At 33.3% G+C, this 14,393-nt stretch overlaps 1 protein-coding gene across 1 annotated transcript in view; it reads left to right on the top strand.

The window, feature by feature from the left end:
* LOC108914888 (epithelial discoidin domain-containing receptor 1-like) overlaps nucleotides 1-14,393 on the top strand; it is a gene marked incomplete at its 3' end in the record, with an annotated part of 120,461 nt that overhangs the window by 61,243 nt on the left and 44,825 nt on the right. Inside the window, exon 4 of the mRNA XM_018720803.1 lies at nucleotides 10,322-10,501. Within this exon, the coding sequence (XP_018576319.1) occupies nucleotides 10,322-10,501 (180 nt within the window). The remainder of the gene's footprint in view (nucleotides 1-10,321; nucleotides 10,502-14,393) is intronic.

Genomic DNA, 14,393 nt, shown 5'->3' with positions numbered 1-14,393 from the left:
TTTAGTTTTGATTTTCGATTAGAAACATGGGTGAAATTTTCGATTTTCACTCACCCTCTTCTGCTTGACAAGGATGGTCGACTAGACGCCCTCAAGCCATTTTCGCTGGGTTTTCCGCGCGTAGGGACTCTTCAAACGGCTTCAAAAGTTCAGTAAAATTCGAAATACGTTCGAGACTTCATTCCTTTCACATTACAGCATTTTCCTCATATACCCCATACACTAATTAATTAATATATAATTCAAATCGCATATCTGCGTAGACCGAGGCGGATAACTGTAAACACAATCACTGTAGTGAGAATTTAAGGGTGACTTTTAGACTAATTGAAAATTCGTTCAAATAAAGGAGGCGCAATTAATTTGAAAGCGCTCTCGGTTGATGAACAGATTTCGGTAGAGACCGTGCGCCGCGATTTCACTCTATTATCTTTATTTAGGGATATGAATTAAAATTACCTGAGATTTATGTTGCCCGGGTTGATTCAGCTGCCTGGGGAAAATAGCACCAAAGAAGATAAATAGACGTTATGTATTAACGTTTTTTATTTTCGATTTCCCAAGAAATAAACATTTTCGATGACACTGTCGTCTTCCATCAAATTTCCCTTGGCCACTTTGGATTGTAGTCACCTCGAATAACTGGACTTGTAGCCTAACGTACTATGAATTTGGAGAAGTTTTTATTGCCCTGTCGACAGCATCGGCCTCCGGCGCGTCGTCTCCCGAGACTCTGGTGTTTGCAAACGGCTGTGAGCCTTGTGAAGAATTTCGGCGAAAATTTTCGAAACATGGTCATTTTCCCTTTTATTTCTCGTGCATTTCTTGCTCCAGGTTAGTTTACCGATTGGAAAGTTAAGCGAAAACATAAAATCAGGACAAAATTCTCTATAATACAACTGAGGGTTGCTTTCGCTGTACAGCAAGAATAAAACGCTCTATCAACGGTAATAATAAGAGTGTTCGTTGGAGAGTCCCTGTGTGTGGAGTCGGTCGTAGGTATATGAGTACGCATCTGGTCGCCGGCGCCAGCCCGTCGTAGACCCTTCCTGGAAGGTTGGTGCGTTATCAAAATTATATCAGGAAAATGTTTAACTTTATGCAACTAGTATACTTCAACTCAATCTGAAACTAATCACTGAAAGGTTAACTAAGTTTTCAAGTAAGAACTTGTAAATAGACGTATTAGATAAACATTATTCACCTCTGTTGCATTAACCCGGCCTGCAAACTTTAATCCGGTGTATTAAAGTAAACTGTTAATGTTTGAAAGATATAAGCCTTTGATAAGTTTTATCTTACTTCGTCTGAAACAATTTAAACTTCAGTTTGTGTGTCTTATAGAAATAGGGATACACAATCGCGGTGATATTAGAGGCCCCATAGGCTTCGTTCATCCTCGAGCCCGCCGAGAAGAATTGTTTGCCCTTCAGCTTTCACGCGTACACCTAATAAAGTTTTATAACTATTTTATTCAATGGGAAAAATCGTCGAGGATGAACGAAGTGTTTAGGGTCTTTAAGTCATCAGTATATAAATTTATATACACGCGTATTACATTAAGAACTGTTAAATTTTATATAGGTATATTTTCTGTTAATATAATTTTGAGTTCTGCATATTGAAGGCGAAGATTTCAAGGCACGTGAAGAACAATGTAACGACAATGTTAAGTTTTTAAATATTGAATATTTAAATACATGTTTTATAAAATATAATCATAGTTTAATATATTTCCCTTTGCATATATCTTCACTCTTAAAGATTGATATAAACTACTGTTCCTTCTTGGCACTGCTAAAGTTAAAAACAATTAAGAACATTTCACGGTGTAGAAAAGTGTATGAATTATAATTTGTGCAATACTGCTTCAACTTTTGCTAGAATGTTTCTCTAAATTTGCTAAGTTCTCTAACTATACAAACCCAACATACACATAGCTATTTTAACGTGTATGCAAAACTTTTATCCATAAATGTAAGCTAGTAACGCTATAAATTTTTTAATACTTTTCCTCTATTCTCTCCTAAATTAATAAACTGAAACTTTAGCTACAGAATAGTTTAAAATTTTCAAATAATTATTTTAACTCATAAAAACCGGTTGAAACAAGAAATTATATATTGTTTAATGTAATTATTTAGTATAATTTTGAATTTGATCCTTCCCTGTTTTATCGATGACCTAATTTTTTATATGTTATAACAATAAATAAAATGAATTTTAAGGAAAAAGATTCCTGTAATATAAAAGAGGCATTCAAATTGAAAAAAGAGTGTGGTGCGTTTTTTTTAATACAAACTGGGAAGCCTAAACTATACAGGATGTAAGAAGTTTGACTGCCGTTACTTCAGCATGAGATAGATTAATCATAAATGAACAAAAATATAGGGGCGTGAATCTAATTAGATTCACGTCATCCAAATAACCATACATATTAAATATAATTTAGGTACTTACCAAAAAGCAAAATTCAGTAATTTTTAAACCCACAATTGTCCAATTTTCGCGCACTCGCGCGTGGTACCCAAAAAAACACTCAGACACGGTCCAATTCCAGATAGCAACTGAAATGAGTATTGCTCGAAATAAATTTTATGGAATTTTAAATTTATTACAACGCTAATTATTTTTTAGAACTAAGCATAAAGTGTTCAAAAAAGTGATAAACATTGTACTTTATGGTATTCTATGCACCCAGTTGTCAATATTCCTTAATTAATCGAACTTTTGTACATCAACTTGGGAGATTTTGATAACTTCTCAGTTTCTGTATTTATTTTAATGTATTCTATCACCTGTTAAAATTAAGGCAGTCAAACTTCTAACACCTTGTATTAGAATGATCTTTGATCAGCTGTTAAAGTTTAAGTACAAAAACTTTACTCACCCTGCATACATGATTTTCTTCGTCCGTACTTGTAACTTGGGATAAATCATATCTTCTCATAATAAGCTGCCCGTATCTGGAAAACGGGAGTAATTTATTAATTTTGATATACAAATTTAGTCAAGCTTTTGTTACGTGATATACAGGGTGTTCTATAGGCTGTACGATAAACTTGTCATATATACAAATGTCAAACGGATAAACAAAATAAAGCAAATAGTAAAAATCATTTTTATTTGTCAGGCTACTTTGAAATATGAAACTATATTTTTTAAAATGCTTATAACTTCAAAACAAAAACGAGTCGGACCTATGTTCATATAAGAAGAAAATATTGAAATTAACCCAGCTACCATATCTCAAAGTTTGTCATAGAGCTTGTAGTACAACACCCTGTATAGAAAATGTCTACCAGTTAATATTTATGAAATACATTAACAATCGCTCTCGTTTCAGAAAAATATTTAAAAAGCGTTGGAAATATTTTTAAAGTCAAATTGTTATACTACAATGAACATAATTATTATTTCAACTACAAAACTATTACGTTTCGACCGCGCGTATAGCAATTCTGGTCACTCGATTAAACGAACGATAAAATTTGAATTTTGTTTACGTTGTCGTGGGTTTTAAATATTTAAAATTGATTACGCGTTCCATTAGTTCGCCCATAAAATATTCAGTTATTTAAAATAATCATTCGCTCAAATAAATTTAAAATAATTTGACCCCAAAAATAATTTCCGGCTTAAAAATGCGAATCGAATTTTTTTCACCGAGTGGTACAATTTATTTCACTTAAACTGGTGAGAATTAATGGTGATGCATTTGCATTGTAAATGATAATCATGGATTCAATTCGAATTATTTATTTAATAAAATATTTAATTGAATTTATTATGTAACCAGGCGTATACGGCATGCAAGATATAGGAATTTACTGTTCGGTCCTGCGGCAAATTGCTAAATATAGATATTGGTTATAATGCGATATTAAATGGGAGATCAGTCAAATAAATAACATGTTAGTTAAAATGTTGATTTTGAAAACGTATTTTCACACAAAATATCAAAATGTGTTAAGCTTATTGCCAGGAAATGTAAAGTTGGACGCGACTTTTTGTTTCGGCAAGCTGAATTTGTCGGTATAGATGCTAAATATTATGTACAATAACATATTGGTTTCCACAGTCATAAAAATGGGGGGAAGATTGTTTACAGGGTGGTTAATTATATAATTTTTATGTAAATTCACGTTTTTCGCTTATAACTTTTTTCCGTTAATTTCCACGAGAAAACAGCAAGGTACTTTTTTTTCGTCTTCAAAAGACCTACAAAACTAGCCCTCGAACGTCAAAAAATATTAATTAGATCAAAAGTTATAAACAGAGAAGTTTATTTAAGTCTTTTAAATTAAACATTTATAAACTGCGTTATTATTACCAGAACGGTTTGGCATCGCATCCTCTCATTCCTTATCAATCTCTAATAACTCTCACGTAATCTGGATTCGGTAAACTGAATAGTTTACAAGTTATGGCTTTATAAACAAATTAACTAATTATTAGTCTGGACGATCCCGAGCATCACAATCGCACTGATTTTTTTCAAAGTAGATTTCATAATAATACATTGAAATATATCATTTTTTTTTATTTCAAATTTGCAATCTGGATTTTTTTTTAATTTTTTAGCCTTAGTTGCAAAATGAAATATACGACGCACGAGCGTGACCTAGTTATACAGGGTGTGGCGTCTTTAGTGCACAAAAAATAAAATGCAGATTCCTAGGAATATATGCAATAAAAAACCCTTATATAAGAAATTCACATATCCACGTTTTGTCAAGAAAATTGAACTTCAATTTTGTAGAGAAGAAATAAATCTTAGTACGGTCGTGCTTTTGGGCAAATCGGTGTGCCAAATTAAAATGTATGAAATACACACAAAAGAGATTTTAATGCAATAATAAATAATTTTGGCCAATTTAATACAGTCCTCTCGTTTTAAGTAAAAGGAAAAATAAACATAAAATTCAATTAGTTATTTCACTGTAAATGATAATGTGCAATCCCAGACAAGAGGTTTGTAGAAACAAAGTACATGGTATTACAGAAAAGACTACTATTGTTTTAGCAAGTGATAGGTTGGATCACGACAAACAAAAAAGATGCAAACTTACCGCTATCGTTCGATAGTAGTAAACGTATTATTGTTGTCCTCGTTATCCATTGCCGATTTAGTTAAAACAATAACTTAAAAAATAAAAAATAGGAAACGACTTTAATAAACACTTAACGCCTAAACAGTAGAAGCGCGATCTTTTTGACACAACTTCGCAGCAATTCACCCGCGTACTGACACTGACACTGACTGACACTCCACAGGTGCCGTACGGAGTGCGGACTAGGTCAATGTTTTTTGCGCTATGTTAAACAGGACCGGCATTAACATTTTGTCACTTCTTGTAATTTTTTGGAAAATATTTTTGATACTCAAATCTCATAATCGCCTTATGGTAGCATATATTATTTTACTTCATTTATTGTCAAGAGTCTAGGTTTTTAATTTTCTGCAAAGACGCCACACCCTGTATATTACTACATATTAGGAAAGCTTATGAAAAGAGAATCAAGATTCGTTGAAAAACAACGGAGTTGCAGACTGTCAAATATATTATTTTCAAGCGAATTTCCCTTATTTAACGGCAGGACTATAAATATTATCGTCATTTTCTTCGAACTCGCTGTCGTTCGCTTCCCCCACCCTTCCGCCGCGTCACGGGTCGCCGAAAATCAAGCGACCCACTGACTTTTGACACTATTTCTTATGCACTTAACATACTTCCACAAATAAAATATTTTTACCTGGAAAGTACTCGGGTTGCCGGTTATGATTTTTTCTCGCCGCTACCAACCTAATTTGTTTAACAATCGGCCGTCAAATTTGACAGTCTGTAACTTCGTTGTTTTTCAATGAATCTTGACGATTTTTTTTAACTTAAAGCTCTTTTCTTTCCGAATATGTAATAGTGTATAATTATATCACACTCGTGCGTCATATATTTCATTTTGTAACTAAGGCTAAAAAATAAAAAAAATCCAGGTTGCAAATTTGAAATTATAAAAAAAATGAGAGATTTCAACGTATTATTATGAAATTTACCTTGAAAAAAATCAGTGCGATTGTGGTCCTCGGGATTAGGATTTCTGATTTCTCGGCCTACTTTTTTTCTCAAGACTCGAGAATTCTCGACTAGGAATTCCCGGGAATTCTCGAATTCTCGAGAAATTTCTAAAACTTAAAAAAATCATAATTTTAATATTGCAATGCGAAATATAAACATGCTATTATACTTAACAACCATCATCAACATTTATTATTTATCCAGTATTTTTATTAATTACTTATGTTTCTACTTCTACTAACAAAACTAAATTAAACTTTGAATATCTTCTTCCTGAAACTTTTAATTTGTTTTTTTTATTAAACACTTTCAATATACTTATCTTTGTTTCAATGTTTTTAAATCGTAGCTTTCTTCCAATAATTAATAATAATCATTAATCATGCAGTCTTCTAATTAAACAAATAGTAGATAAGGAATGTACCTAACCGAAGAAATCTTAAAAAAAAACAAGCTTTATTTAAAGATACAGAAGCGTTCTTCCTATTAATTTATTACATATAATCACAATATTTTAATTAACAAAACAAAAAATAAAATAATCAACTAAAGGAACAGGAACTAAATATTTTCAGAATCAACATCAACATTAGGTATCTGCTAATAAAATTTCTACACAGTCTTATAAAAATAGTACATTAAAAAATTATCAAAGTATACTAAAGCCTTAAAACTTAAAATAAATAAATCATGAACTAGTCGAGAAACCACCTTAACCGCTCAGCTATTTGTCGAGAAACGAATTGAACGCATGACGAAACGAACGTTAAGCCGCGCGTGATTTTTAAATTTCTCGATTTCTTGGCACTTTTTTCTCGTCTCGAGTAAGGCTAGATTTCCCGGGAATTCTGGCTTCGCGAAGTCTCGACCAGAAACCCTACTCGGGATCGTCCAGACTAATAATTAGTTAATTTGTTTATAAGGCCATAACTTGTAAACTATTCAACTTACCGATTCCAGATTTCGTGTGAGTTATTAAACAATGATAAGGATACGATGCCAAAATGTTCTGGTAATAATAACGCAGTTTATAAATGTTTAATTCAAAAGTCATAAATAAACTTCTCCTGTTTATAACTTTTGATCTAATCAATGTTTTTTGACGCTCGAGGGCTAGTTTTGTAGGTCTTTTGAAGACGAAAAAAAAATACTTTACTATTTTCTCGTGGAAATGAACGGAAAAAAGTTATAAGCGAAAAACGTGAATTTACATAAAAATTATACAATTAACCACCTTGTAAACAATCTTCCCCCATTTTTATGACTCCTTAAACTAATATGTTATTGTACATAATATTTGGCATCTATAGTGACAAATTCAGCTTGCCGAAACAAAAAGTCACGAAATGGTCATTTTCCAGCTTATTTTCCTGGCCTAAGTCTTTATTTTCTCATTCATACCAAACGGGGCATTAGAAAAATTATTAATTAGACCTACTTATATTAATGCCCCGTTAAAATTTACGACGGAGTAATTCTGAGATTCCCCGCGATTCCGTTAATCTTCATTACAACCCGCGAGGGAAAATAACTTATGTGTACTTACGGAACGGGCTCGCGTTATGCAGATTAGGAGCCGAGTAAATGAATATGTGTGGCTGATGTGGGACAAACATTTCGGGAGGTTATTTGCCCGTGTAATCCTTCTAAAAGCCTAATGGATTAGTGCTAAAGTATTAATCATTCCGATGTTGTGCGCGCCGGGCGAAATTTAACAGGAATTGAAGGTCCGCCTTTCAGGATGTGGCGAAAATAAAAAAAATGGGTCGCATCGGCCGTGTTCCAGCTGACGGCGGAAAAGTAATGGGGTGGCAATGAAAATTTCACACAATTTGAAGAGCGCTGAACAATTTTACATCATTTATATTATTTTTTCAGAAAATTGGATTAACTAACATTTTTTGTTTGTTTAATCAACGTGGATTTTCAACGAAATAGTAGTTTTTCACGCAGAGTTGACGTTCGATCACGTCTCATGATAGCATGGCCAATTTTCAAGGACGATCTTCGCTACTGTTTCTCGCTTTAGGTGCCTTTGGATTGGGATTGCGATCACTGCTGTCGTCTTAACCTTTCATCGAACGTGGTTTGGGTTCCGGATTTATATTTATCACATCGGTCGTTGGTCGGAATTCAAAAGATCGGTGAAAATTTTATTTCTTGACTAGCATTGTCTGAGTAACTTGAGACTGCACTCAAATTGAAAATTGGTTTGCCCGACTGGTTTTATGGATTGAATTGGAAACATGGGTAAAAAGACACTATCCTCATCTCGCATTGCCGTTCTCAATTTAGCAATTTTTTATTAGTTACTTTTCGTTAGAAACTTAAATACCGAAAAATGTGAAATTAATAATGGACGTTAATAATTTTGAATATACATTTTAAATGACGATGATTCCGGGGCTTATACTTTTAGCAACGTGAAATTCTGGCAGCAATCTCTCGGCCCTAAAAAAAAAATTGAAACTCGTAAATCCGAAGAGAGAAATGAGAAAAATGAGTGAACTGGCTGACATCTCCCTAGGCCGACATCGCCACCCCATTATGAAACAACGTCACTTTAATTCAATTTCATATTTCATGTCCTGCATAATCAGGGCAGAGATCAGCGACGGTGATGCTTTAAAAATGAATTCCGCAGCGATATTTCACGGAACACATTAGGAGAAATACCCGTCAAATGTCTACAGGGACGATATGCGCTGAAAAAAATGTTCATTGTTAAATGACACTCCAGATTTTTAGCTTTTTTGGTGGTAGGGTTCCATTTATTATTAAAAGGCGCCTTAATATTTCAAAATCGTTTTCAGCATGGTATAAAAAGTGCAAAAATATACAGGACGCTCTATTAAAAGAAGTTAGATAATCAAGTGGGACACCTTATACAGGGTGGCCAAATGAAAACGAAACTGACCATTTTCAGGAACTGCGTCAAGATTGTAGAAAAACGCTCAGACCCGTCGATTTTAGATTAAATGGGGACATTCTTTGCTGGTATTTTTGACTCCGCCACTTTCACCCCCAAGCAAGGGTAAGCATCAACCCAAAATGTTTAAATGGCATTGGGGGTTGAGTAATATTTCTTTTGAAAGCTCTTGCATTTCTCTTTACAACAGACTTTAAATTTTATAATTTCGCCCAATACTTATTAAGAATTTTGATTTTAAAGTTGAAACTTATGTACAAACAATTAATAACGGTAAAAATTTCAGTCATTCGAGTAGGTACGCGAATGGTATAAATTTTGTATTTCTTGCGTGATATTGGTGTTTGGCGATTTGTTGTCACTTTCGTAAAAAAACGCAATTGTAAAAACAGAAATGAATGCTATACACCCACAATGAACGTAAAATTAGTGGATTCCAAATTATTTTCTAGTATTATTTGGAAGTGTTGGTTGGTAGTTTATTTAATTGTGTTTTTGAAAATTAAACACCCATAATATTTTGGGGTGATGCTTACCCTTGCTTGGGGTGAAAGTGGCGGAGTCAAAAATACCAGCAAAGAATCCCCCTTTAAATCTAAAATCGACGGGTCTGAGCGTTTTTCTACAATCTTGACGCAGTTCCTGAAAATGGCTCTGTTTTCATTTGGCCACCCTGTATGTATAGTCCAGTCCAGTAAAGAGTATCCAGTAAAGAAGATGACAGACCCTTCAAAACATCGATCGATTAACATTAATATAATTTTACTTCCTGAAGAAGGTACGGATATTCTTTTATATGAGATATTTCAGTGAATTTTGGTCTAGGGAAGTTTTTGGGGTGGCCGAATTTGATGATATTATCTTTTACTTAAAAACATGGATTTCGCTGAGAAAGCCTTAAACAGTATTTTGTTTTTTACCACTTTTTCTGTCATCTCTGTTTCTGAAGTAAAGAAACATTTTTCTCAGGACACCTTCACTTTCATCACTTCGTATAGCACGTGCCGTAATATTCGCCATCGTTACATATGTACAAGGCCATGGAGCCGACCGCATGTATAAATCTTCATTAGAGAAGTTGACACCCCCTTTTACTCCCGGGGTTACTAGAAGGTTTATAAGAACGAAATTAGAAATAATCTGGAATAAAGCTATGCTGGTTGTTATTCCACAGAATCTTAACTTTACTCTGTCCCTCATTCTATTCACAAGGTTATGTCAGATGTAGTTTGTACAGGAACAGATTATTATTCCGTAGATAGGCTTATATAACAATGAAAATTGTAATATTTCTATTGTGTTATTTCTTTTTCAGAGAATATTATAAAATATGAAGCACCTCGAGGGGAGGTTCGAGAACCCGACATAGACCTTGAGGACATTAGCTACGATGGCATTTTAGATGGAAGTTTAATGAAGGGTGGTCTAGGACAACTTGTTGACGGACTCTACGGGGATGACGACTACCAGAAACAATTACAAGGAGAACATTCAGGTAAGACAATATATTAAAAAAATTGTTTACAACAAAATCAGTTCTATTATCTGAAATTACGTATTTTTAGTAGTTTTAGTTTTTTTCTGTAATGAAATAATTTTTTTTTAATGTTAATTTTTGCAATAAATCTGGAAACACTTAGTATTTCCGAAACAGTTGAAGATAGGTATAGGACATTGTACATGAAATATGTCTAGAATTTTCTGAAGAAGCCAAATATTGAATAATATAAAGGGTGCATTTAAAATAAGAAAATTTTGTTTTTTTCATACAAAAAATTTAGTAATGGTGGTTTTTACTTCATTCTACTTTTTCTAAAACAGTAGAGCAAAAAATCCACCATGACTAAGTTGAAGTTATTCACAATAATTAAAGAAACTATGTAGATTAAAGCAGGTTTAAAGTCTCATGGAAGTTTAAACCTGTTTCGGCTATCTCCGAAGTTAATTCATACCATCGGATTTTTCACGCATCCTTCCAAATTATAAACATGTAACAGTCGCCATTATACATCGTCTAAAACGCCCCTTAAAAAGTAGAGAGCACGGTAAAAGGTAGCTATTAATTATCGAGACTTCAATTCGCAAAAACTCATTTGCTAAACTTTTGCCGTTTAAAAACGGCCATTAATCCATGTCTATGAATAAACCGACAGCGCTCTTTTGTAGATAACTTTATTTATGGCTGACATTTAGTGTCTCAATAACTGCGAACGGGAGTCGGTTCTATTCAATCGAAAAACTTAATGATTTCATCAAAATAGCGACACCTGGGTGGCACAGGCCTCTGAAAGGCAGATATTTCAGCTTGTGTGGCTGAATATATCCATTCGAATGCTTTCACATCGCTTGATTGCTGTTTATACAGCCATTTCGATTTTATTTTACCGCTTTTTGCTCCAGTGATTTATTAATAACAGGTCAAAATACTATTTGCCCTGGCCATGAATACAGGGTGTTAATGAACTTATGTCAAATATTTTTGCCATAATTATGTCAAAATGAGGTAAATACACGGATTTGTGTGGAGTAAAATGTAATTTTTAAATCTGACTTACCTCAACATTGCAAGAAGCCACCTTTTGAGAACTGCTGCATTTGCTTGTACACAAACTTCAGCGCGACGTATCCAATTCGCTCGCACGCGTTGCAACATTGCCACGTCCTCTCGAATCGTATTACACGAACTTCCGTGGAATATACAAGACTTGACAAGCTCTGTGGGCATTTTCGTTAGCTTCGCCATAAATTATGAGCATATCATAATATCCGCGATTGCTAAATAAATGATCCATTTTCAAAAGAAAACTTGGAAATACGGCTATTAGATGTACTCTCGTAAAACAGCACAGCAATCACTACAACAATGTCTTACAAACTGACTTTCGAATACAGTCCGGCTAAAAAACCTACAAAATCGTAAAAAAGTTACAAAATTTTTTGTAAGTACTCACCGCGGTAAAATACATGTATTTCAGTAGTCCCAAAACAGTTTTAAACACATTTTTAATTAGCTATTTTCTCTATGACCTTAAACTTCCGATACAAGTTTGTTACATCAGTTAACTCAGTTCTTGCTCCTTTTTCACCCCTTTAAATTTTTGACAAAAGTTCATTAACCTGTATACAGTACGTTTTCTAAGCATTGTGCATATATAAGTCGTGAACACAAAATATTTAAAGAAGTTTTAAAGTATAAAACTATTAAACCCCGTTTTTATAAACTTTAGATAGAGCAGTTAAAATATGAAGCAAAATAGACACTAGATAGATACAGACAGTAGTAAAATTCACCATAGATTTGTTGTAAAGAGTTTGTTGGAATACCTTTTGGTTTGGTAAATGTCCGAGAAAAGTTAATTACGACTTAGGTAAATAACGACAGCTGAATGTAACAATTCGCTAGTATTAAATATTGCAGTGAAATTTCCAGTACGTTTCAAAAATGATGTTCAAACGGTTAGAATAAAGTTTATGTTTGAAAAAAATACCATACATACTCATTATTTAATTAACTTGATTTCAATGAAACGTAATAAAAATGTTTCATTGAGAAACATCATCCAACGTTTGTAATATAATTTGTGGTGTTACTTATAGCATCTCTGCTTAATTTCTTTCTGTGGAGGGACATTTCGGAAACATTTTATTGTGCATAGCAGGATATTGACGCTGTAGAATGGTGTGAGAAAATAAGACAATAATATTATAATCAGTTCATGCTTATTTGTATCAACATTGTTATATACATATAAATATTATTATAAATTATAAACATATTTGCACAAAAACTACCAAGCCACATCTAATCGAGAACTTCAGTATTTCAGACTTGAGCTTTTCCGAATTATCATTGTTTCCAGTTCAATCACCCTCAACGGCTTTGTTTGTCATTCTAGTCTATATTTAATTCCGCCATTTATATTCATTCTATATCGCGCTTCTGTTAATACAGATTTACATAAAATTATTTATAATTGGTTAGGAAATCCTAATCTAAAATTAATTTGTCACATAATATGTTCCCGACGATTTAATTGGAAATTAATTTCAATTTAATTCCGCAGGAAATAAATGATTAGTTCTGTTAACCAAACTTTGAACGCCCTTTATCTCTCTGTTTGGTCTTATTTTTCTAACGTACTTTTGTATCTGAAATTCAATTAAAAACTTAAAACGGGAATACAAGAATACGTTTTCCGTGTATTTGTTTCTCTGTTTAATAGTTTCGATGCATAACTGCAATTTCTTAACGATTTGAATATCACAAAGCTTGTATTATTTCGATTGCATAAAATGGCGAAGGCGCTAGTTTTAAAAAATCTATGGAAAAGTTTTAGGGCGATTTTATTTCAATATCGTCATATTTAGTGACAGTTTAAAATTTCAAGTTAAGTTCATCGTTATAAGTTAGAAGTTATACCAGGTGTATCGTAAAGAGCTGCCTTAGAAATTTTACAGTTTAATTTGAAAAATTATACTGAGATAACAAATAAAAATATAAAAACATTAATCTATTAAATAATATTTTAAAAAAGAGTGATCACATGGTGATTCAGTCATAATGTCATTAATTTTAAGGGAAGATATCAAAAGGTATCAAGAGATTCAAATCATTATTTAAATCCTTTTTCGGTCCACTTCTGGCCGCTGACCTACAAAGGTTTATGGAAAGTGAATCTTGACCTACCTTATTATTCGGTCATTGACCTAGTTTTTACCACGTATTTAATACGCAGTGAACGACATTAAATATTAACAAATATTATTTATTCTTCAATAAAAACAAATGTATAAGGATAATAATTGTTTTCGAATGTTAGGTTAACACAATTTAGTATTTTTAAAATCGTTATACTTTTCACTATGTTTTATAATTGAATACGAGTTTTTAGTATTATGTTCAATTATTAATTATTCAGTTTATAGTACAAAACGGTTAATGTTACGCCCATGTAATACACTGTTTTGTTCATTTATGATTAATCTATTTTATGCTGAATCGAATGGAAAAATAATTTTCGTATTACGCCCTCAGCAAGTGCTGCCCCAGGCCCTCCCGACCTATCCCCCTGATAAGAGGCGTACAAAACGGCCGGTTCAAACAAATTTCTCAGTGTACGAACAAGAGCTCTCGGGTACGGAGCAGTCGCCCGACACAAAGGCGCCCCGCTTAATATTCTTTCCGGAGTTTGCACACCTGGAAATTTTTGTATTTAAAATTCATGTATTCGACAACGGGTAAGATAAAGGCCGCTCCGGCCTCGCTGTCGGCGCAGATAACGTCGCATCCGAGGCCCAAATATGTTCCCGGCATGTACGGACACGTTCATAGGCGATCACAGCGCTAATCTCGGCGGATGTACGAATGTAATAAAAGTAAATGTGCG

This window comes from Anoplophora glabripennis, unplaced genomic scaffold, assembly GCF_000390285.2.
Source record: "Anoplophora glabripennis isolate ALB-LARVAE unplaced genomic scaffold, Agla_2.0 scaffold594, whole genome shotgun sequence".
Lineage (NCBI taxonomy): Eukaryota > Metazoa > Arthropoda > Insecta > Coleoptera > Cerambycidae > Anoplophora > Anoplophora glabripennis.
The sequence above is the reverse complement of the archived record's forward strand: the minus strand, read 5'-3'. Positions and strand labels throughout refer to the sequence as shown.